Source organism: Gavia stellata, chromosome 10 (assembly GCF_030936135.1).
Source record: "Gavia stellata isolate bGavSte3 chromosome 10, bGavSte3.hap2, whole genome shotgun sequence".
Lineage (NCBI taxonomy): Eukaryota > Metazoa > Chordata > Aves > Gaviiformes > Gaviidae > Gavia > Gavia stellata.
The window spans coordinates 8,829,773-8,854,847 of NC_082603.1; the positions used below are offsets into that span (position 1 = coordinate 8,829,773).

Consider the following 25,075-nt stretch of genomic DNA (forward strand, 5'->3'; position numbering starts at 1 on the left):
AAACACATCACACTTGGAAAATATGTTCTTATTCAGGAGATGACTGCTTTTCCACTCTGTATTTTTTAAGTATGGATATTGCTACTAGAAGTAAGAATTGTACATAGAGGATCCAGCCAGAGGCTACCAAGACAGTCAAAGACTAGTTAAGTGGGTGTGACCTGCAAGAAGAGGTTGAGGGAGTTGGACTTCTTTGCTCTGGTGCAGAGAGGCTGAGGAAGAAGTCATCTAATAGCTGCCTTCAGCTATTTGATGGGTAGTTACAAAGATGGATCCATGGTCTTCTCAGCAGAATCAGAAGACAAAGGGGAAGGGGCCACTGATTATAGGTTGGAAGGTTCAGGCACATTAGAAAAAGCTTCTCTGAGATGATGGGCAGCGTTGGAACAGGTCACCAGAGATGCTGAATGGTCTCCATCCTTGGAGGTTTCCAAGACTCACATACACAAAGCCACAAACTGATGTTGGCGATAATCCTTGTTAGAGCAGGAGGCAGGACTAAAGACCTCAAAAGGTCTTTTCTGTTTGTATGGTTTTGTGAAAAAATTCTGAATCGCTTGGGTGATCAGGGACATGTACTTTCAGGTTAGAAGTGATGACTCATGTCTTAATGAAATAATACTGTACTGCCTGAAGAAAGGGTAAGGGAGCAGTAGGAAGGAAATATGTGGGGGAAACAGGCAAAAATAAATAGCTGTTCTTTCTCTAAAGTACACAAATGGTAACTGAAACTGATTGTTGGGGCCTCTATCTATTCTGTCCTGCCCACAGCTACTTAAGGTATGAAGTTCTGTAGTAACCAGGATAGGTTACTGAAGAGGGAAGCCTTCCGGGAGCTACAGCTGGTCATGTGTTGGGAATTGCTTGTTAGGGTCTGACTGGTTGTTCCTCTTTGCTAGCTCTTCTGATGAGCTGCTTTTCAGTGACTTCAGCTCCCAGAAGGCATGTTGAAGCTTACAGACACACACACATCCTGCCATAGGAAGAAGACTTCCTCAGGGAAATCTTAACCTCTCTGTTGCTGAGGAGTTTTGCAGCCTGAGGCTATAAGCTGTTGCATAATGTTATAATGGCTTCTCAACATGGACAGGTTGGCCTGCTTTGGAAGTATAATATAATAATACCGTTATAATTCTCTCAAAATTTTCAGTAGTACGTATTTACCTGATATACATTCAAATATATGGAAGCGTGAAGGATAAATTACCATGTTAAGGCATGCCTCTTAGTTCCTTCTATTCTGTTTCTTCCTCTTTCTGTCAAGTGCCAGAGGAATATCAATCTGCCCGGTTTTTGATACCTCTTGAATTCATAGGGAAGAGCAGCTGTTTTTAGTTAGGGTTTGAATTACCACTTTGCCTTAAAAAATGTGAATGAGAAGCCTTAACATAATTTCAGAAAAACAGGTAGGAATGTGAACAGTTTAAAACTGGCATTTTTTTTTGTCTGTTAAATGCACTGTGCCACAATGAGTGTGCGAAAAGAAATAGCAGAACAAGTGAGTTTCTGCAAAACTGATGGATTTCCTGTGGGCATTTTCAGCTATCCTCCATCCACTAAAGACTAGGACAGAAATCACACCTGAAATAGGGGAAGGTTAGATTGGGTTCAGCGGTGAATTTTGTGAAGCAGGTGAACATCTGATTGTGGACTATGGATGTAAGTTAGTAGGAATAAAATTATATTAAATGGAATTCTTGATGATAGAAGAAGAGTTTAACATAATTGGCAGTATCAGATCATGGTAAAATGACAATAGCGGTTGTAATATGCTTGGAAACCGTAAGAGCAAGAGTTCTACTCTGTCAGTAAGAATGCAGAGCAGCACTGGGAAATACCTCCTATGAATGGAGTGGTTTCTTGTGCCTCCTCTAAGAAAAATAATATAAAATAAGATGTATTACAGTGGATTGGATTGATCATATCTATATATCTGATGTAGTAAAAGAGTAAAGGGACAAGGACAAAGTCTTGATCTCTGAATAACAGAGGGCAGAGACTGGTGCTGGGTGATTACCTCATTGTCAGTAATTTATGAGCGAGCTAAACTGCAATTGTTAGATGCATCTGCATCTTGGCATGAAGAATCTACCATGTTACTCTGTAAATTACTACATTGGTTAATTATATCTTTTTTTTGTCTTGAGATATTTGGTTGGAAAATCTTTGTTTTTTCCTAAAGTGAATTTGCTATTAGATCTCAATAGCGCATTCTTTAATGCAGTAGATGTTTTCCCTCTTGTGCAAGCATGTGTGAACTATGAACAAGCCCCCTTCTCATCTTCTCTTAGGTGCATTAGATAAGCTGATCTCCCTGCAGGGTGTCTAAACTCAAGGGCATTTAGGAATTGGTACTGGAAACTGCCCAGAAGTGGTGCTCCGTAGGGTGCTGTGCCTGTACTCTCATGGAAAGGTTAGTGTAAGGTTAAATCAGACCTGCCTCCTCCTCAGTCCATTCCAGTGCCACACAGCAACAGCTACACATGCTCTGTCTGTCACCCTCTCACCTGCTGCTTTTACCTTGGTACTGTTTCCCTCTTGAAGCCTTGTTTCATCTTCGGTATGTTCTGGTTATCAATAACAGAGTGTAAAAATACAAATATTGGGTTATTTCAGTTACAAATACTGGATTATTCCAGTATCCATCTAGTCTGGTGGTTATTCCCCTGTTGTTACAGCTTTAGAGTATTTGTTTTGGGCTTTAGCCGGTGATGCTGCTGCAATGTACTTTTGAAGAGGGGCTGAAATTCATCCCTGGTGCTGGAGGCCCAAAGGTTTGGCAGTCAGAGTTACGCAAGAATGCAGCAGGGAGAGAAGTGGCAAGCAGAAAGGAAGAACATTGTGTGGGGAGGTGCTCTTTTATTTTTAAACTCGCATAGCTCTGCACATGTGACAGATGGTTGTCACCAGAAGTGAGTTTTGGGAGAGGAACGCTAAAATATTCTGAAGTTTCAAGGAAGGGTTGATAATTACCCAGTGCCTGTCAACTTTAAAATAGTTGTCAATACCCAAGTGTATGATAAAGTTCATATTAGAATAAAGGAAGAAAAGCAGGAAACATTCTCTGTCTTCTGGCAGAAATATTAATGAAATATGAGCGATTGTCTGACAAATGTGCACGGCTATCTTGTTTGGCAGCTGCAGTTATTACAGTAACAAAGGGATCAGCTCTGAATAGGAGGAATTGCTTTTTATTGTTCCCTTGACTGACTTGGGAAGCTTCTTCGTCAAGTAATTGATGATACCATCACCAGCGCAGCTGGGACAAGGTCCCAGTAAGTGAAAGCCAACAATATATAGCAGCAAAAGAGAAACTTACTGCAACTAGGTAGCATTTTCTGCTTTAAAGAAAGAAATAAGAAATTATGCTGAGGGTATCCTTTACCTCTGTTAAGACTTCTGCTATCTGTGTAAATGGTTTTGCCTTTCATGCTGTCGTGGTTTAAGTCCAGCTGGCAACTAAGCACCATGCAGACGCTTGCTCACTCCCCCCGCCCTGCCCCAGCGGGATGGGGGAGAGAATCAGAAAAGTAAAAGTGAGAAAGCTTGTGGGTTGAGATAACAGTTTAGTAAGTGAAACGAAATAAAATAATAATAATAGTAATAGTAATAATAATAGTAATGAAAATGAAAATAACAACAACCACAACAAACAAGAAAGGTAAGTGATGCAAATGCAAACAATTGCTCACCACCCTCCGACCGATGCCCAGCCCAAGCAGCAGTCCCCCGTCCAGCTTTCCCCCTAGTTTATATACTGAGCATGACATCATATGGTATGGAATATCCCTTTGGTCAGTTGGGGTCAGCTGTCCCGGCTGTGTCCCCTCCCAGCTTCTTGTGCACCCCCAGCCTACTCACTGGTGGGGTGGTGTGAGAAGCAGAAAAGGCCTTGACTCTGTGTAAGCACTGCTCAGCAGTAACTAAAACGTCCCTGTGTATCAATACTGTTTTCAGCACAAATCCAAAACATAGCCCCATACTAGCTACTATGAAGGAAATGAACTCTATCCCAGCCAAAACCAGCACACATGCTATGCACGAGAGTGTGTTGTAGTGTAAGGAAAAATACTTTAAGACAGGTTGAAGAGAGAAATCTTTCAGTTTTACTGCGGTGGCAGCAGTAGCGATTCCTGCATGTAGTTGTGGTAACAATACCAGATGGACCATTTTGTGATATGATTGTGTTGCACGATCATCATTTCCTGCAGGCTGTTTTAAAAAGGTCTGTTGTATTGGTGGTAGTAGTCACATTTGCACTTGTCCATCGGGAATGGGCTTGTAACCACTGGTTCACATCGCCATTCCAATCCATGCAGCCATTAGATGGTAGCTAATGATGTTGTTAATGATCTGGTCCTTGTACTGACAAATACCTTTTAATGTAATCTATTCCAGATCCATTTATTCACTAGTGGCTTTCATATGGACCCAATCCTTGGACATTTTTCTTTCACAGAAATAGATCTCATTAGACAACCGGAGAACTACAAGCAGGTAATGCTTCTCCTGTAATTCTTGGATGCTTAGTATGCTTTACACAAACATTGTTCAGCAGAAGACTGCACTCCTTGTAACATGTTTTTAACTTGGTTTCCAACAGAAATAAGGGCTTATATATTGAATTGTCAGTTTCCTCACTTATAACTTGTATTCACCAAATGGTTTCTTCCAGTTTGATACAAACACAGACAAAAAGGTATTAGGCTAAGTTTTGTAAAAACTGGTAGACAGGGAGTGCGGAGAGACTTGGCTGAAAGTGTCACCGAAGAAAAGGCTTGTAGAATAAAACATTCAGTTGTCGGACTGCTGTTGTATACTACCAGTAACCACATCTGGGCGAGCCAAGCAGAGTGTCTGCCTGTGACCTTGCGGATTGTCAGTGAGAACAGGGAGAGATCCGATTTATGTCTCCAAGAGAGCTAAAGCACATCTGATGCTGGCATTCATTAGTTCCAGAAACTATACAAGTTGACTACCTTTTTGGATGATAGTAAGGGGCTTTATTTTGAGAAATATTTTAGAAGCACAGAATGGTTGAGGTTGGAAGGGACCTCTGGAGGTCACTTGATCCAACCCTCCTGCTCAAGCAGTGTCACCTAGAGCAGGCTGCCCGTGACCATGTCCAGATGGCTTTTGTATATCTCCAAGAACAGACTCCACAGCTTCTCTGGGTGACCTGCTCCATGCTCAGTCATCCTCACAGTAAAAAAGTGTTTCCTTATGTGTTCAAACAGAAACTCCTAGGACAACATCATTTTTCCTCGTGTGCTGTTTTACCCTTAAGTATGTATTTCTGCTGCTCTCAAATACTCAATTATTATAGATGTTTCAGTTTATTATTTGAAGTAGTACAATTCACTTGTTTTAATACAATAAAATACATTTGTTTTACAAATCGGTTTGTAAAAGTTCATTCTATGCGAAACTGAAACAAGATTGAAATTTTAAACTCAGCCCTAACACAATCAGTATTTGGCAAATTTCTGCAGTCTGTCCAAATCTGTTTACTCAAAGAAGATATTCTTTCTGCTGCTACCTTAAGAACAGAAGTGGGCATTGTAAATACCACGCACAAAGAAATTCAGAAAACTAGATTTGAAGATGGGAGATAGTCTTATGTTCAACCCCCCTAAAGTAAAGTGCACGTTAGTCTTTCATTACTGAGCATTCCTTGGATGAACAGTTCACATGCAGCCTCTTGATAAGGTTCAGCTGTTTAGAACATTTTCCTGGAAAATAATTGTTTTCCTAGAGCAAATGGCTAAGTCAGCTTGAGTTTTCTTTCATTTCTGCTTCACAGTCCCCCTCCTGTGGTTTGGACAGCAGCTCAGAACACACAGCAGCACAGTCCTCTGAAGCCTACACCTTATAGTCTTCCAGAGCTTAGCAAATGTCCAGAAAGGTCTGGTGGGCTGGTACTAGAAATTTCCAGGCTGTGTAGAAGGACTTTGCAACTACCTTTTTTCCAAAGCCTTACCCTGAATATGTCACTGATCTGTTACAGTAAAGCATGATGATAGTCTAATAAGTCTACTTGGTTTTGACTGCGCTGTTAATGAATCATTCCAGGGGTTTTCTTTCTTGCATGCTGCTCCCTTTCCTGGATGTCTGCTTCAGGTGTGCTGTTCAGTGGAGGTTCGGGATAAAATGAAAAGAATCTTTTTGTATTTCAAACATTGTGGTTAGATAAAATGCTATAGTCAAGAAGGTTTAGTGGGCAGCTATGTTGCTTAGTTAAAATCTGTGGAGTCTTCGTTCCACTTTCCCAGGCTTAAACACCAAATACATAAAACAAGGGATACCCCTTCAAAACAAGGGTGATCACTGAGAAGGACAGAGGCAGAGTGGCAGAAGATGTTTTCTTCACATAAATTATGAGTGGCCACGGTCTCCATCTCCAGTTTTTGGGCTTTAACAGGTGCAATCCCAAACAGGCTCCAGCTCCAGTGCATGTGTGTTGGAAATTCTTTTCTTATGTCACTTACTGCTTGGACTGGTCCAAAATTGGAATTGTTTGTCAGTGTAATCAGCTGTGAAATTCTTAACCTTCTGAAGCTGTCAAACCTATTCAAGAAAAGGGGATCCTCTAAGCTGCTCTCTTGTGCCTCATTCTAAAATAAACAGGAAAAATTGCAGGAAATCATCACAATACCTCAGTATACATATTTTCGAGAGACTTAACATTCTTACTGTCATCATTTGAGCAATTTTTGTAGTTTTTGTCTCCCCTTACCCTTGTTTCCCAAAAGCAGCTTTCAGAAGTCTCATACTCAGTATGTATGAAGAGCCTGATATAACAAGGTGGTATGGACTTGAGAAGGCAAGGCTGTTTCAAGTGTCAGTTTTCCAGATGGATATAATATTCGGTATGCAAAGTGATGCTTCTCTGGAAAATGTAATAAAAAGCCTCTAATTTTCAAATGTCTTGATAAGATTAAGTAAATTATCCATATTTGAATAGCTTGGTTTTCAAATATTGGTGCAGATGGCAGCACTCTGCCAAATGTTTTTTTCCAAAAACTGTGAAATAATTTTTTCTCTTTAAGTAATGTGACATTTCTGTTAATGTTACCTCAAATAACAAACTGCTGCATGGATCAATAAAAAGAGCAAGCATGTCAATATGTCTTACTGTAATGCATCCCTGTTGGTGGATGGTGTTATGAATTTCTTCTCATGTTAGGCATCCTTCAAAGGATAGAAATGCAAAGTGGATCGAAGTGTCAAAAACTACCACAGAAAGGACACTGGGGTGGTTTTATTGAAGCCTAGAGTTCATTTTCATCAAAAATATCCTGAGAGATAAGTTGCTCTGACCTGTAATAAAACAAAAGATGTTTAGTCTGCCAGTAAAAGTGTGGTAGAATACGGATAGCTGTGAAGTTAAACATCAGTTTATGAAATGGAAGAGTCATGCTACTCCTTTTCTATAGAAGTTGCTTGTTAACTTGTTCTTCCCTTGGATTTCCAACTATAAAACTCTTTTAGTGCTTTTATATACAGGGGTTTTACTGTACATTATTATTTTATCATCGTAAATGTCTTTGTCAGATTCATAGAGCTGGAAATTTTCCAAGCGTAATAGTTTTAATTAAGTTTTTCTCTAGTGAGGCATGATCAAAATTCCAACTTTTCCTAGGGTTTGACTTGGCTGTGGTTATGTATGTGTGTAGCTGTGAGTCGTAGGTCACCGCTGTGTTTAGTTCCTGTGCCACCCAGGGACGTCAGTGAATGGGAGGTGACGTTATTTCAGCTGGTGTTCCATTTCCAGTTGTAGTACATGTGCATGCTCATGGTAGCTCTTGACCTCTATATGTGTGTCCTTTCTTTCCCAAGGTGCTGTCATGTCTTTTTGAGTACTCCCTGGCTTGCAGAGTGTTGCATGAGAAATATGCTGGTGGTCATTTTCTCAGCAAAAGCGCCTCAGTGGTGGTGATTATGGAGCCATTTCCCTGTAAGGCTGTGCTAGAGCGTGCAAACTGGGGACAATTACAGCATGTCAGCGTGCAACAGCCTGTGCATTGATAGGGAGCTTGGATGTTCGTTGTGTCTTTTCTTTCAAACCTCTTGCATGTATCACTTAGAGTGTGCTAGAGCATAGTCTAGAGCATCTTGAATGTCTTGTGTTTTGGTACATTTTCCAAGCTGCTAATTTTTAAACAGTTCCTCTAGTTAACTGCTGTGGGGCTGGGGGGCTGCTGTTATTTGCCAGCCTGAATTATCTCAGGGCAGAAATGGAGTTCTGGTCTCTGGCACTGCTGCTAAAATAGTTTGGAAACATACTGGGGAGAGCATGCAGAAGATGTGGCTGAGGGTAAGCAACGTCTGCCCCAAACTTTCCAGGGCAGTGTGGTCTATCTCTGAGGATGGGGTTGCATTCCTCTTGCGACTGTGAGGATAGAGGTTGTGATGTGCGACCAGTTGGGTAGTTTTTCATTGTTGTGAGCATAATATAATCCCATTCTTGTATATGAAGCCCATTTACCTTAATTCTGCACTACAGCGTCACAAGTTCTGATGTTTTACCTTGAGCTTGAAAAGTATGTAGCACTTAAAAGTCATTAAATTAACTTTCTCATCAAATAGTTACCATATAGAGATCAATGAACTTTGAAGCAAAGCAGCCTAGTCCTTCAGTTTCTTCTGTCTCTTCGTATACTGCTTTATATGTGGAATTCAATCTTGCAGGTTTTCTGATTAGCAGAGATTAAAAGTTGTAGTCAGAACTCAGGTCATTGGTACAATGCTGGCGGTGCTGGAGTGATCATTGAAATTGTAATGAGTAAAGGTGACACCTTTAAATGCCAATAGATCAATTTACTGAGTGTGACAGCAAATAAATAATGCAGTTGTCTGCCAGATGGACATGCAGAGAAATTCATAGAACTTGGGTGTGAATAGCTAATAATTTTGTTTCAGAATTTTATGAAAAATATTTATACTTGTTGATCATTAACACTTTTTAAAGGGAATTTATTTGGCTGAAGGAACTAAGGTCCTTGGTAGCAAGTAAATAGGAGCAAACAAAATAAAAAATTCAGGTGAGCTTTAGCACTCCAAGCAGCAGGGGTTCGGTGGGATGGGCTAGGATGGTATGGGCATAGCATTGATCTGCTTTCTGGACTGTTCATGTATCAGGGAAGGAAGCCAACGTACAGTATGTGTATTGCTTCCTTCAGTCAGATGAGATGCCATAATTTATTATTGGGACATTCAAGGGGTAAATGATCAAGTTGTAAGATAAGTTGATTGCGGACCCTAAATCTCATGGCAGTTTCCGTTTAAAACATCTGTCCCAGATGGCTGTTACAGATGGGTGACACAACAGGTTTATTCTCTGTGAGTAATAGCCCATGGTTTGAATTCATGCAAAACACTAAAGAGCTTCTGTTCTTTTCAGAACAAGTACATTCAGATTGGGAGCATTAGGAACTGATAGGCTTTGAATTTTCAAAAGTGTTGAGCATGCATTTACTAGTTACTTTGAATGAAATGTGAGTCTTCAGTTTGTGTCGTGTGCATGCACATGTTGGCTTGTGCACTTCTTGCATAAAGTCCTCCTGATCTGCTGAAGTATTTTATCTGCATAGGTGTGTTAAATGGTAAGATCAACCAGCATATTCAGTGCACAAACGCCATGTGAGAGCTTTTGGTCCATTTCCATCTGAGTGACAGCACCACCTCCTGGAACGTATGTGAAGGCTGAGCAGCAAAAGTGAAGTCTGTTATCTAATACAAGTTATTAAGCTGGTTGCTGAGTAATTGCTATGCTATTGCATTATCTCCAGAAATGGATCCTAGGTTGCTGACTGTCTTGGATTAAAATGGAATAACTATGGCAGGATAATTCCAGCTGCTGTGTGCCAGGCTATATTTGGTGTCCTTGAGTTGGTTGTTTGGGACTTCATGGAACGTTCCTGGTGGTGACAGACGATGCAGGCAGGTGCTAAATGAAAATAAACAGTTAAAACCCTGCTGCTAAGCTTGACACTGTGTCACATTACTGATTTGACACAGACCTGTGTTAGTATGTAGTATTTCTGTAATCAACCCGGTTATGACCTTGTATGTTAGGGGTGAAGGATATGTAACCTTATTTGAATTTCAAAGAGCCTGCTAGGGGACCATCTGATGTTTTATGATGTCCTTCCATCTGTTGTACAAGGAGTTGAACCAACGCATTTCTCAGAGTGTAGATACCAATGGAAAAAAGTGTCACATTCATGCTGTAGTCTGTGATGCTGCTCTGTAGAAGATTAATTCAGGAAGCGCAGGCTTGTACTGCATGCAAATTCCAGAAAAAAGATCTGTTCTTTTCTGAAAAAATGACCTTGAGCTTCAAGGACAAGCTGCCTTCATTGGTATAAATTGTGGTAGATTCATTATCTTCTGTGATGCTCTGGCAACTAATTCTGTTTGATCTGGCCCTCAGCTTTTTATATGTTCATTGCTTCATTCCCTTGGTAAAAGCCATAGTTCTGTAATTTCTATGATGGAACAGGATCAGTATTTCTTGTTGTAACTAGTGTTCTAATTAAGGACAGCTTTGCCTATTTGTCATCATGTCTCAGTTTCTTGAAAGGAAAAAAATACTTGAAATTTCTTAAGTGGACCCTGCATAGAAAATAATACAGCATAAAGTTCAAGAGTAATTGCATCGGGGCTTTTGAGTATTTGTGAAAATGTGGGGGTTTTTGTTTTGTTTTTTTTTTCTGTGCACGTTCTGTCTGAAATCCCTCCTTGGTCAGTCTTACTCCACAGAAGTCTTCATGGAGATCCATTTTACTAGGTGTTATGCCAGGCTCTCTGTGAGCTCTTCATAGACTGTAGCATGAACCAATTTTCAAGGTGGGGAGAGACCATGTTGCTGTGAACAAGATTGGAAGGGAGGAGAACAATCTTCCTCAAAGGAATACAAAGGTCTGCGACACAGTTCTTGGAGCAATAAGGCAGAAGAGACAGCCAAGCCCCAAAGGATCTAAACACAATGAGATTTTAGGCTTACTCTACACACTGCAGAATAAACTTAGTTTGAATCAGTAGTGACTCCTGACTGTTTACTAAATCTGCTTACAGGGCTTCAGATGACCAGAATCTTTGGATTCTGGCATTGTTGGATTTTCAGAACAGGAAGTAGGCTGATAGATTCTGTAGCAAGAACAATTTTTTTTCTTTTCCTTTTACAGACCTTTTTAAAGGTACAGGTTTTTCTAACCCAATGCATCAAAATTTTTACCTGTTTTTAAGCAAGTTTGTTTTTCATTGATGATTGCTGCTGGGTGCATCTTAAGTAAGTTCTTTAATGATGAAATGAGAAGTTCTAGAACTGCTGACCTTTAATAAATTTCAGGGTTCACCAATGAATTGTATGTTAGACCCATGGACACACATGTTTTGAAAAGGTCAATTATGACAAGTTTTTTGAATTTGCATAATTATGCTTGCCACAGCACTCTGAATAAAAATAGCAAATGCTTTGCCCTTTTAAAGTATTCAGGTTTTCCTCTCTTCCTGTCCTTAACTTCCTTTTGCTAAACCATTCTAACATTATTCATTGAAGAACATGGGGAACATGGACTGACTGCGTTAGGAGCTGCAGGCTGGGAGCAGAAGCAGGGCTCTGGACAGGCAGAGGGAAGGGGTAGGATGGACAGTGAAGAGCCTCTTTGCTCTGGCTCTTCTTCAGTGAAGTCAGGAGCTGGAAGAGATCCCTGGACAAGAGGGCATTGGAGAGGCAAGGTGGCTCTGATGTGAAAGAATTTAGACTATCTGGGTGAAAAGAGACTGAGCGAGGCACTGAAGAGAGACTGCAGCAGGAAGGTCGAGACTGGAGAGGAGAGTTGTGTTCACAGGGAGCTGTGAACGGGGAAGATGAGTCTGTCTAAAGACTTGAATCACTATCTTCACTGAATCACAGAGATTCTGAGGAATTCCCTACTTGCAGGAAAATGTCATCCCCCTCCAGCGATGGTTCAAATGGACAACCTGCTACTGCTGCTAGTTAGTCTATTGACCCAGCAGTCTGAAGCATATCTGGTACCTCTAGAGGTTATGATCTTGCAAATGCAATGGATATCTCTGATGCTGCAGGAGGAATTTTCAGAAGTATCTTTCTAAAATTACCAAAGATATTAATAGTCTAAATTGGAGTACGATGTTGCAGTGTAATATATGTTTATTAGGATGTTTTATCCCAGAACCATTGTATCATTCAGAGCAGAGTGCCTTGTTTCTGAGTCAGAGCTGTGGCGAAGAAATTGGTTGATGAAGGTGAAGAAGTAGTTATAAGAGTGGGAGAATCGTTGGAAGAAGAAGGAAGCCTTAATAGCTGAGGCAGTAGAGCTTTGTCCTGGAGAGCTGCAATGCTTTGTGCCTTTGGGTTCTCAGGTTCCCCACAGCAAGCTACTTAAACTAGACTTTCCGTGGTGGGCTGCCAATGGGATGTTCACGTTTTTTGTGTGCCCGATTTGACGCTCAGAGATCTGATTTCTGGCAATGTTGAGTGTTCGTAGCTGCTACTGAACTTGGTGGGACCTCTGCTTGGAGCCCCTCAAGAGTTTCAGCAGTGCAGGCAGCATCATCTAGTAATGTCAGATTTAACCCCAGACGGTGTAGTAGGTCCTTGCAGGACACTGCTCTGCTGAAGTATTAGGCTGGATCCTAGAGTCAGCAGAGTGGGGTGTGTTAATGCAACCTGGGCCAGCTGCCTGGTGTCTTCTGCTAGAGCTGATCAGCCGAGGCAGAGTGCCATGGCTATGTTGGCTTAGGAACTAACTCAATGAAAACTATCTAAAGCATCTCTGCAAGTTGTTGAGTTGCGCTGGGTGGATGTATCCATGAAGTGCTTTATAGTAATTTTTAAATTCTTGGAAAATCAGGTCTTGGACGTCTCAGTTAAGGCATCCAAAAGAAATGGAAGCATTTTACTTTCATCTCTTTGCTTTCATTTCCCATTTGTAAAATGATAGTAATACTATCATCTGATCTCACATGGGTCATTAGGAAAGATAACTTGTTTATGTGGAAGATAAAAATTCTGTCTTCAGAATGGGATTTGAATGATGTATGGCAAATAAGTCCATGGCTTCCCTCTGAAGAATAGACAGAATAATATGCAATTTAAAAGGAAAAGGAATAGCTTGTGGAGTGAGCAACAGCCATTCTGTGCCCTTGGTGAGACAGATTATGAAGGGAAATATTTTGTTCACGTAATTCTAGACCTTATACTCATGGGATGGTCAAATTAGTGTTGTTTAGGCAGCTTGAATTCTGGCACATCTTAACTTTGAATGCTTCAGTTTCCAACCTTAGCAGTTATCTTGCTGGATTGTGCATTAAAAGTGTAAAACATACTTACTGCCATGTGCTCTGAACAACACTGCCAGTCAAAGCCAATGCTTTTTTTCCCCCTGTTAAATTACTTAATGTTTTGTGGTGTTGTTCCAGCCACAGTTACTTTAGATGTTTTACATGCATGGTAGTCAGATTGGTGAGAACTAACATGGGAGCTGACATATTAATATTGCAGAGGAGAGCAGATCTGTTAACATACTGAATTATATATGGGGCCTCAGCACCTAAATGCAGGAGGCCTGGAGGCTCACATAAGAAAGCTTGAGGGAGCTGAATGATCCAGAGTACTCTATTTTTGATGGTGGTTGTTCAAATAAGAAAGAGTGGAGGCTGTAAAGATGGATTTAATATGAAGGTCACCTGCAGGCTCAAACGAAATATAGCCTTTGTGCTTCTGTATGATAAGCAGGGTCAGGAACGTGGCAGTGATACTTGGCTCGTCTGAGCTGGCTTTCTGACCCTGTCTGAGAGTCCTGCCCTGTCCTAGACTACTGCTTTCCCCTTGGTGCCTTGGTATCGGTAAGCTGAATGATGGAGCAAGAACTGGCTTTAAACCCCCATGGGTTATGTTGGTTGAAAGATTTATTTTTTTATCCCTAGATATCTCTAGTTTGGTCTGTTGGTGGCATAATGTCAGGAGCAGAGTGCCTGCCGCGGTGCTGTGCACAGTGAAATCCACTACACAGGGATGCAGAGAGTTTCAGAGCCTGCGGGAAGGATGAGCTGTACCGGGAAATGCACATTTTCTTTGTGCATGAAGATGTTGAGCACAAAACATTAAAACGTTTTGGTCCTCTTAGCGGGACTGCCTAGATTACCTTTAAAATCCAGAATACTTACTACTTATTGTTGTTTTTCTGGGAGAAGGCTCTGTTGGTTTGAAGCTTGGTACGTTGAAGGTTATTGAAATTGGAGAAAGGTGTTGTATCTTGTTTCTTGTGGCTGTGTACACAGGAACCCCTTCTTAACAATTACTTGAGCAGCAGTGGATACTGTCTTACAAATGGGGTGATTTGGTGGTTGTTATGTATTTCCTGTAGAGTATGAGAGTGGCTACTGAGAAAACAGTTTAAAAATGAAATAAAAAAACCTCTTGGTGATTCAGATATCATTTTTTTCCTTCGCACATTTAATCGCAAAGAAAGAATAAGCACTAAGAAAGCAAAGAAACTGGCAGTGACAGCATGTGCTGCCCACACCGTGCTACGTGGCAGGAACAAAGAATTTTATTCCTGCCTTTTTTAATGATTCACTCTACAGAGGGAGGGGGTAGGCTGCCATGTGATTTTTCCTTCCGAAATACTGTAGGCAATTGGTTTTCAGTTCATTTGCTGACATTTATCACATAAAACATGGTTTGCTATAGTAGTTATTAAAACCTGTTGGAAACAGTGGATCAGGTACTCATTTGCAAAAATGAGGCAGAGCGGATACAACCCTTGTCATCCGTGTAAAATCAGGAAGAATTACAGAGGTCAAATGGCTTCAAAGCTGCTTTTAGACAGTGTCTACTTGTAGCTGGGTTCCTGATCCTTCTTAAGAAAGTGAAAGGCTCTGGCCAGCTGGGCACTGTAGAAGCAAAAGCAATCAAATTGTGCAAGATAATGTATATTGATATTTCTAAGGCAGATTCAAGTCAATTTTAGAAGGGATGACTTTGGAAAAAAGTTAAATATAAATTACTTGCCTTTGGATGCTTTGTGTGGTCTCCTGTTGGGGCAGACAGCAGACCAGTTGTCTTGGCTGAGGAATTCCTCTCCTAAGTTTCCTCGTCATAGCTGTTGTGCTGCTGCTGGAGGTTTCACTCTCCTCCAGAAGCAGTGGGGCTTGGCTTCCAGATCCTGTCTGGAAGATGGACAAGGACTATTCAAAGCCAGGAAGCAGCTGGAGGTCAGGGTGGAAGTTTGGGGTTGGTGACAGGAGAAGGGATGAATGGGTACCCATGGGACAGTTAATTTAGGGAGGTTGGAGAGGCTAGAAATTTATGGAGTGACTCTTCCTCATGCTGTAGAAAGAAAGAAAGAAGCCTCTGCAGGAGCTAAACTGCTTTAAATCTCAAAGAATGAATGTGATCAAACCAATCTCTTCTATTTCTCCTTCCCCGCAACTGTCTGCGGTGTCAGATGGTTTTCTGCTTGTCTGATGCCTGCTGTTACTGTCTGGTTCAGTTCCGCCTGCTCTGGGACAGGCACTTTCCACCTCTGCAGTCCCCTCAGATCCTGCTGGTGGTTCCCTTTCAAAGCAGTGTGGAGTATCCCACCCCAAAGGAGGCAGAGACATGTAATTAAAGAGCTTCGAGAAAAGCAGATAGGGACAGAGAATGTGCCTGTGTTGATGTATCGCTAAAGGAAAATCCTTATATCCTTGTAGCCAAGTTGGTTAGAGATAAGCTGGATAAGTGAGTGATAATATGAGTGGAAAATTGTTTGGGCTGTTGAACTCAAATTGATGTCTGGTTGTTAGTGGTGTCCCTCTGGGATCAGCTTTTGGGACAGTATCGTTTAACATCTTACTCATGGCTTGAATGACGGAATGGAGCACACCACCAGCAAGTGTGCGAACAATACCAAATTGGGCATACCAGTGAATACACTGGAGGGTAGTGCTGCCGCTCAGAGGGACCGGGATGGGCTGGGGAAATGAGCTGAGGGGAGCCTCAGGGAGCTCAGTAAAGGCTAGCGCAAAGGCCTGCGTCTGGGATGGAATAACCCCTTGCAATGGAACAGACTGGGAGCTGACTGCTTAATAAGCAGCTTTGCAAAAAAAAAAAAAAAAAAAACAAAACAAAACCCAAACCCAATACCTGGGGGTCCAGGTGGAAAGCAAGTTGCCCAGGAACTAGTAGTGTGCCCAGGCAGCAGAGGCTGACTGTATCCCGGGCTGTGTTAGCAGGAATGCAACTGGCAGGGCAAAGGGAGGGATCCTGTCCCTCTGCCCAGCACTTGTGAGACTGGGTGCTAAGTGTCTGATTTGGGCTCCTCAGCACAAGGACAGTGGTGTACAGGCGCAAGTCCAGTAAGGCCACTGAGGTGGCTGGGGCTTGCAGCATGGACCAGGCTCTTCTCAGAGGTGCACTGGGACAGGAGAAGGGGCAACAGACACAAGATGGAACATGAGAAATTCTGGCCAGATATAAGGGGAAAAAATTGCCATGGGTGTCGTCAGACTCTGGAACGAGATCCTGGAGAAGGGCTGACACCTCCATTGTTGTTCAGGACTTGCTGGACAGAGCCTAGAGCACCTTGCTTTCAGCAGGAGATTGGATTAGACAGCTCCAGAGGTCCCTTTCCACCTACATGGTTCTGCTTGGAAGCAGGTGGTGTTAGCATGAGACCAGCTTCTTCAGCTGACAAGCACTGGCTTGTCACCCAGCCATGAATCACTTAATTGTTGAACTCTACCCGATTTCACTTTCCCATTGCCCCTTCTTGGGAAGTATGCTTTATTTTTTTATTCCTCCAGACAGTTTTAGTGCTAAAATATTTAGATATTTTTTTAAGCAAGGTGGCCTCTGGCTGCAATTAGTGTCCCATTGGAAAACCTGGCAGCATTATATAGCAACACTAAAGCGAATCACTCTACCTCATGGCATTATTGCCTTGATCTGAAAATTTCCCCAGGCTACAATTTGTCACTAATATTGCCTTCAGCTAAACTTATCCATACAAGAAAAAAAGGAGTTAATAGAGCTGCAGTTCTGGAGTTGCCATCACCATTTTTTGGGGATGAGTTATTACTGAGTACGTTTCATTGACCAAGCATGTAGAGTTCTTGGTCCTTGAAAAACAATGCAGTGGTTCATCACTGATTCCATAAATTGTTGGACTATGTAGCAACAATATCTTACTTCCCTTTCTTATGGTGTAGGAGACAATCTCTGAAACACAGTAGGTATGTAGTGCACTGAAGTAGGAACTGCACTATGTGGCTTGACTGATATGAACACTTGGTTGTGATTGCCAGTGACAGAAAAACTGATAGGATGGTACTGAGTTCCACTGCTGCTTTTGTGCTTTTGCTTGTTTTATGCCGCACTTAACATAATTTGAATGCTGTGACAGTGACAATGACAGTGACATACTATAATATAATTCCACCTGAGACAATGCAGCTGGAATTAATAAGCTGGAGAGACAAGGCTGAGGTGCTTTGTCATCAGTTTGCATTGGATATTTTTTTTTTGGTGGAAGTGCTAACAAACCCAGTGGTAGGAGCAAGCTGCCCCAGCTCAGGTGGTGCTTTGGGCCAGCACAGGGAGGCCAGGCAGGCTCTGTGGTCCCATGCAGCACTACAGAAAAGATTGTACCAGCATCATATCTGGTGTCTGTAAGCTGAATGATGCAATTCCCATTTATCAGCTGGGTCAGCTGAGGCTGGTGTGCAGGGGCATGTATGGTGTGAGAGGTATGTCTTCGCTCCACATTCATATCAAAATACCTTGGTCATGCTGCCTCTTAACTTGGTAGGAGACTTCAGAGTGAGAGTTGCTTACTTGCTGCCATTCTTTGCTGATGGAATCTGAAAGGGTCTCAGTGGTTCAGCCTAGTGGATCTTAAGTGCGGTATTGGGCCCTGAAGGAACAAATTAAATCTCAGGAAAAAAAATGTTAAGGTGAGGAGCTTTAAAACTCGTAACTCATCTCTTGATTTATGCCTTGAAGCTAACAGTAGCCACTGGAGAGTGCAGAGCATCTTTGTAATATGCTTGTGGAGTCATTACTGTTGTTGTTTTCCTCCAAAAGAGAAACCAATTATCAGCTTCTAACAGAAAAGGGACTTCAGGCCTGTCACTGTTCTCTTGTGCCTAAATGTGGCTGTTGATGAAGGCTGATCCTGAAGTGCCACAGAGCTATGATGGTCTTGTGATCCCTTGCTTGGACCTCTGTTGACCTGCATCCACTGCTGCATCAAAAAGACACTTAACCCATCTGGAAAGTCAAGTACAATAGGATCCACCCTCGTGCTAGTTAAAGAAGCAAACTACAGTTAAATTCATATATTGCAATGGGTTTGTTCACAACTGAACTGTTGCTGGAAAGCTGAACTGAACTGAAACCTGTTGTTTAGAGGTGAGAATGCAGCTCAGATTGGTAGAGCTTTTTTATAGCCTTGTAAAATTAAACTTTGTGTGCAATTGGCCCATAATGTTAACACAGCTCTAGTGGCAGGTATTTTTGGTTTTTTTAAATAGCCGAGGAAATAGAGTTATAAAATCAGCTGTTACTCATGCTTTGCAAGTGCTTTTGGATTTGTGGTTCTTTTCAAATATGTTTGTCACTTAATTTAAAGGACTGTGTTAAGACCCTAGCAAGAGAAATGAATTGACATAAGGGAGACTGTAGCAGACTTTAAATTAGTAGTTTCTCTAGTCAATAATGCATATTTTAAAATGTATGAAAATACCTGCATGCATGATAGGCTATGATGGCTTGTCAAAGAAGAGCTAGGCTGGGAGAAACTGTATTCATATCAAGTAGGCAAGCTTAGACTAATCCGCATATCAAATAACTTTTAAAATTCATTGTTTAACTCACATGAACATCTGTTATAGTTCTGTGTGCTGTTGGGTCTCCGATGGTGGAAGCTGTTCTTCGTGTTTCTTGTTCTGTCTTTGAGAGCTAAATTTTATTTAACACTTTTTTTTTAGTGCTTAGAGGTTGTGTTTCTGTTGCTGTGAATGCTGTACAAGCCTTTCCTAGTCATGGTGTACATCTGATGGTGCCCCGGGACTACAGGTGAAGCCATGCAGCTCTGTCGCTGACGAGCTGTTCCTTGAAGAACTGAGGAAGCCCTGGGTGTCACTGCTCATCCAGGTTAAGGATCACCTAGTCCTTACAGGCCAATAGGCAAAGAAGGTGGCAGGGAGCTGACAGGCACCTGTGGGAAGGTCTGCGTGAGGAAGGCAGTTCACCTGAGCCCCCGAGCCCCTGTTCTTGCTGGGAGCAGATGGGGAGGGAAGAGGAGGCCTGGGAGCCTTACAAGGCCTTTGGGACTGACAGCCTGTGGTGTACTCAGTTGAGAACAGATGAACCCATACAAAAAAGCCCCCACAGGAGGGTAAGACATCACTCGTGCACAACTTGTGCTACATAGCCCTTTATTTTGAAGAGAAAGTACTAAAGCTCAAGGGAAGAAAAAAGCCAAACCCTTGGCTTAGTAGGTGTTTGCAATGCAGTCTGATTTTGGAAAAACCTATTTCTTTGGCCTTGTATAAGAATGGTGTTTTTGTCTATTCACTGCCAAATGCAGGGTAAGGATGTCAAGGAAGGACACAGTAGGTGGATATAATAAGCTGATGGCAAGGATGGATGGGATAATAAAGGGGAGAGGGTAAAACCTAGAGGGTTAGTTCCCTTGCTGAAGTTAGTAGTCATAACACACACATACACACACACATGTGCGTGCAAAAGGAAGTGCTCCTCTACACACACACACACACACGAAAGGAAGTGCTCCTCTTATGACTAGCACTTCTTCATGGTGTAGTAACATCCAGTGTGGAAACATACAGAAAACAGGATATTGGTACTGTTCAGAAGTGTAGCATCAATTCTGAATTCAGATGAGTTTAAAAAGCAAATCAGAAATTGCTTGTTCCTGTTGATTTCTATGTGTGTTTTTGTGGTCTGTTAAAAATACAGGAAAATGGGCAAGTATATGGGGGGAAAAAAAAGAAAAAACTGAATATGGATAATACTTTGTTCTGTGTACAGAAACAGTCTGAATGAAAGACCATTATTCATCTGCTTTTTTTGACATCATCTACATGGGGGTTCTGGTTGGCAGTACAATATGAACAGCTGTCAGGCAGTGCTGTGATACAATTTGGTGCTTTCCTTTGAAATCCTCTGGCTGAGATATCTCTAAAGTAAATTGTGATTTTTGGTACCTACTGGATGTGCTTTAACTGAGCATATATTAAGCTAAAGGTACTTAGTACTGCCTGAAAATTTGGCTCCCAAAATCAGTGGTACCTTTAGGGAAGAAAATATGTACCTTTTCCATTCTCATTCGTCTTGATCTTGGATGTTGAAGTATAAAACTCGCCCTTCAGTCTTCTTTTTCCTGATCTTTTTTCTCCTGTTTTAATATGTGCCATTTCCACAGGGAAAAATGCAAAGTAGTCCATTCATTGACCTCTTCCTCTGCAAATGAGTGTCGTTGTTAGTACATCCCAGTTCATTGCCTATCAATGTGAAAGCTGTAGTACAATTTTTTGTGTGCCAAATGCCTCATTTTGTTTGCTTTAAATTCCATTTTCTTTCAGTTTCATTTTAAACAGCTGTTTTCTAAATCCCTCCACAAATAGCAATTATGTTTTATAATGATGATCTTTGTCACTTAAGTTTTTAACTAGTGGTTTGATTCCCTGCTCTCAGCAATGTAAAACCGCGATAGCTCAAGTGAAGTTTGAGCTGCAGTGGTATAAAACTGGTGTTGGAGAGTGGAAAAGTCACATATTTTGTTTTCAGGTGTTGGAGGTTTTGCACGCATCTAAACATCTGGAATTACACTCCTCCACCCAAAGCTGCTGTGTTTTGTATTTTATTTTCTGCAGAAGATACAAGTCCTGTTTTCTCTTACAGCCTGCACTACAGGGGAAAATAAAAAAAGCGCCATTACAATTCCAAAAGAGACGATGCTCAGCAGATGCAGAAATACCTCCTTCTGGAGCCACAGAGGGCCTTTCCCCATCCCTGCTAGTGTTTTGGTCAAGGTCCCTAAGGGGTCCACAGCTGGTTCTCATCCACTTCTGTCATCCAGGATCCTTTCTGATCCACCTGCCTTGTGATGGTTGGGCTGCAGTGTTTCTTCTGCTCTGTCTCAACCCTCAGCAATATTTCATGGGAAGCGCAATGGCTTGAGTAGATCTTTATTTGCCTTGTGGCTAGAGGCTGCTTATTGGTCTGTTGGTTTTTGCTCTTCAGCTGCTTGTACTTCACACTACTCCAGTGTGACTTTCTAGTTTTCAGGCCTATTTATTTTTGCTTCAGCCTTCAAGGGTTAGATGGGAATGTCTTAAACCAGCTTCGCTTCTGAAGAAATCACAGTGTGGAACAGAATCTTGGAGCACTGAGTGTGTCCACCTACAGTGTTGTGTTTTTGTCCTAGCCTGGGATGATTATGATACCAAGATTTTTCTCTGCTTTTTGGTGGAGTGGTCCCAAAACTTACCCCTGCTAATGTGCAATTTGGGCACTGTATGCCATTTTAAGCCAAATGTAATCCACCTAACAGCCTGCCTGCTGAGAGGCTCTCATTTGTCAAGGTTTGCTTGTTTTTTTGATAAGGGAGTTTTGTACTAGTAGCAGATATGAAGCTGTGTTGTAATTTGTTTATTTCATCTGATGCTTGGTTAGGTCTCTAAAGTCTTAATCCCCGTTCTGGTTTACTTCTGGTAATGTAAACTGTATAACTTTTTCATGAGTGTTCACCCTTTTCTTTGCATATTTTTGGAAGGAACGTCTCCGCTTTTCTTCTCTCTTGCAGTTCTTAGATATGCAGAAGTAGTATTCAGATTACCAAAATTCAAGTTGAATAAAGCCATTTCCTATTAAATAAAAGTATGAAATAGTCTCTTGAAACTTTCCCCATATAAGCTTTCATACTAAACCACCCCGGCCCAATGCTGTCTCGAGCCTTGAGTCGTACTTGAGGTGTTAGCATCTGGAGTGAGGTTTGCAGTGATCTGGAGTCCAATGGAAGTTTTCTGTCTACAGTCATACGTGAATAGGTGATGAATCAGCAGTATTTTGTCTCTGAGCCAAGAAAGGTAATTTGTTGCTGAAAGACTGTTTTTTGTCTGTCTAACAATAGGATGATTTTCTGAATATTTAGGCAGAGCAATTTTTAATCAAAAATACTTTTGCCAGTGATATGGTAGTTGAATTATGATCTGTGGGCATCAGAGATTAAATACTTGTTGCAGGGAGCTCTCTGGAACTGAGCCTATGAAAAGGATGCATTATGCTGCAAATTATTAAATATTGATTTCTGTAACAGTCTGCAGGCATCAATGAATTTAGCAATATACTAGTAAATAATATGAAAAAGATTAATATCTCAACAGAAAAAGTAATTACAGATATGTTTAATGATTTTGGTGTGAGTTAGATTTGTGGATACCAAAGAGGACTCAACTTTGGCCTCTTGCTGAGTATCCCAAACCCCCTAGAAGATGTTGTTGCCTAGGTCTTCTGCAGCTGAAGTTCCCAAAGTTTCCTGAGGTCCATGAGCAGTGTTGGATGCTGGATGTTTGGCTTTGGAGAACACAGCCACATGTCAGAGGAAACGAGGCTTGTTCTTTAGAGTCTGCATTCTTCTGTATCACTCTGAGATTTCCTGGCAGCTGCTCTGAGACAGTTCAGTTAAGCACAGTTTAGCCTCTATAGCAAAGCTGTTGCTTGCAAGTTGTTTGCACCAGTGATGGTTTCTTTACAATGGTTTAGAGAAGTTGTTACTGCAAAGTGTTTGCTCTCAGTATTCATTATGGAATTCCTTCTCCACAGAGATTAACAATTTGAATTTGTCATTACTTTTTCTCTCAGTGTAAGTATTTTAGAGCAATAACTTCCTCCAGGAGAATGAAGGAAATTGATTTCATTGTCTTAATTTTGTGTGGAGGAAAAGACTATTCTCAAACGTTACACCTAAGCATTATTTAGATATCCACATGAGGCACATTTTTGACTTGCTGTTTCACCTTGTTCATGAGACAAAATTAATGCTTTTCTGCAGATGTTAGTCTTTGAATTTCATTAGGAGGCATGACAACATCTGGGTCCTTAGGTCAATGAAAATGAGCAGGCAGCTTTAGTTGCAGCTTGCGAATTTGTCTTGCATTTTCAGAGGTTTATGTAGCAGCAGAAGTGGAACTGCTCGTCGCCTGTAAAAGCATCTCTTTGTGAACTGTTATTGGTACTAAATAAATAAGAAAAGGTACTGTATTTGGGGAAAATGCAGAGGTACAATTTGGGCTTTGATTTCCTCAATTGCAAATATAGCTGAAATACCAGCTGTGGCGTGACTGCGGTGAGTGACCTAAGAAAATGTATGCCATTGACCTCAAAGTCACAAAATGCGTAGTTTAGTTAAAGAACAATAAATGCTTATGAGACGCTTGAGTAAAGGATGAGGTTGTGGGGAAAGAAGCTGGCTGATATAGATAGCTGTTCATTTGCTAAGTGCAGATATGTCTGAGTGAAAGCCTGTCACCCCTGGGTCATGTGGAGACTGTCCTCATGACCAAATTCATGGCATGCAGACATACAATCCATTGTCCCGTCCACGCATTGAACGTTTATTTGTTTTTATGTTTTTTTGCTAAGGTATCTCAAGGGTATTTGTAGTACATTAGTTTTTATTGTGTTCTGCTTTATTCTCCATGCTGCAATAACATCGAAGTCTTCAAGGCCCGTATAAAGGATGGCAGAGGATATTGGCATCCAGGAATGGTGCCTTCAGTCCCTCGGGGCAGAAACTCAACCGTTGACTATTGCAGGCTGCCTGACGCTGTCCTGGTGTGTTCAGCTAGGTTGAAAACTGTCCTCCTAGGATGAGCAGTGTAGTTATCCCATTACTGATTTACGGCTGAAACAATCTAGTACACAGTTGCTGGCCTGATATTTCCAAGGGTGGTAATACCTTAGTGAAAGGTGAGGATGCTATAAGTAGGTGAGTCAGATGAATGCTTTCAAATGAGCTGTTCAAGTTTTGCATGACTAATGGAGCAGTTTAAAGAAAAAAAAAAAAGGCAACAAAACCCCCCAACAAAATGCAAAATATCCTGAAAGGCTTGAGATAAGAGACTGCTCAGAAAGCTTTGATTATTGTTAAGGTCAGTTGACACAGATCATTTACAGGTTTGGTGAAATTTCAGAACCATATTCTTTCAGTTGTGTGGAAGCAAGTGGCTTATGGTTTTTTTAATATTCAAGAGCTCCTCTAGTGAGACTAAATCTAAAGATGATGACTATGGTTTTTACTAAGATTTTTTTTAAGGCTTAAAATGAAAAGCTTCCCATTCCAACCTTCAGTCCTCTTTAGCTGTCACAAGACATGTTCATACCACAATCACGCGCAGCTCATGACCACATTACAAAGCTGCTTTAAAATCAAGTAACTTATCTGTTGCCTGAATATTTAATCAACTTTTTGGTTGGGTTTTATTGTCAGCATCAGATCCCATAACATAAGCCATTTGTGCTGTAGATATACCTATGAAAAAAAGGAGAAAAGAAAAAAGGAGACAGAAACCCATTCTTCCACCTTTCATACACCAGCTGAGCTTGAAACTAGCAAAGTCATTAAGTGTAATGCCAAGTGTCAGTTGTGCGAACAAATGTGTAATAATTGTGTTTTGGATCCAGCAGTGTTTTAGAGCAAACTGTTCATAATTTCCAGCAGTTACTTTTGCAAAGTGTGTTCCTTTCTTTGATTTCTTTATCTTCAAGTCATATCTGCAGAATAAAACTGCACAGTCAACACATGCTTTGCAGTTATTTAAATTACATGTTATGTAGTAAGTAACTAAACCCAACAAAGCTAGCAGAAAATAGTTGTCTATATCAGGTGGGTTTAACTGGTACTGATCTGTTCTTTATCATTCTCTTCAAGACCATATACTGTTTGTGTGTCATCTTAAAAAGTTGCCTTTGGTGTCAAATTGGTGTTAAAATTGTTCATTTCAAATATATGGCCAGTATGGAAATTGTTAAGGC

At 41.2% G+C, this 25,075-nt stretch overlaps 1 protein-coding gene across 1 annotated transcript in view; it reads left to right on the forward strand.

The window, feature by feature from the left end:
* The window catches only part of TEDC1 (tubulin epsilon and delta complex 1), a 76,928-nt gene that overhangs the window by 24,042 nt on the left and 27,811 nt on the right, over positions 1–25,075 (forward strand). Inside the window, exon 5 of the mRNA XM_059822160.1 lies at positions 4,399–4,497. Coding sequence (XP_059678143.1) covers positions 4,399–4,497 — 99 coding nt within the window. The remainder of the gene's footprint in view (positions 1–4,398; positions 4,498–25,075) is intronic.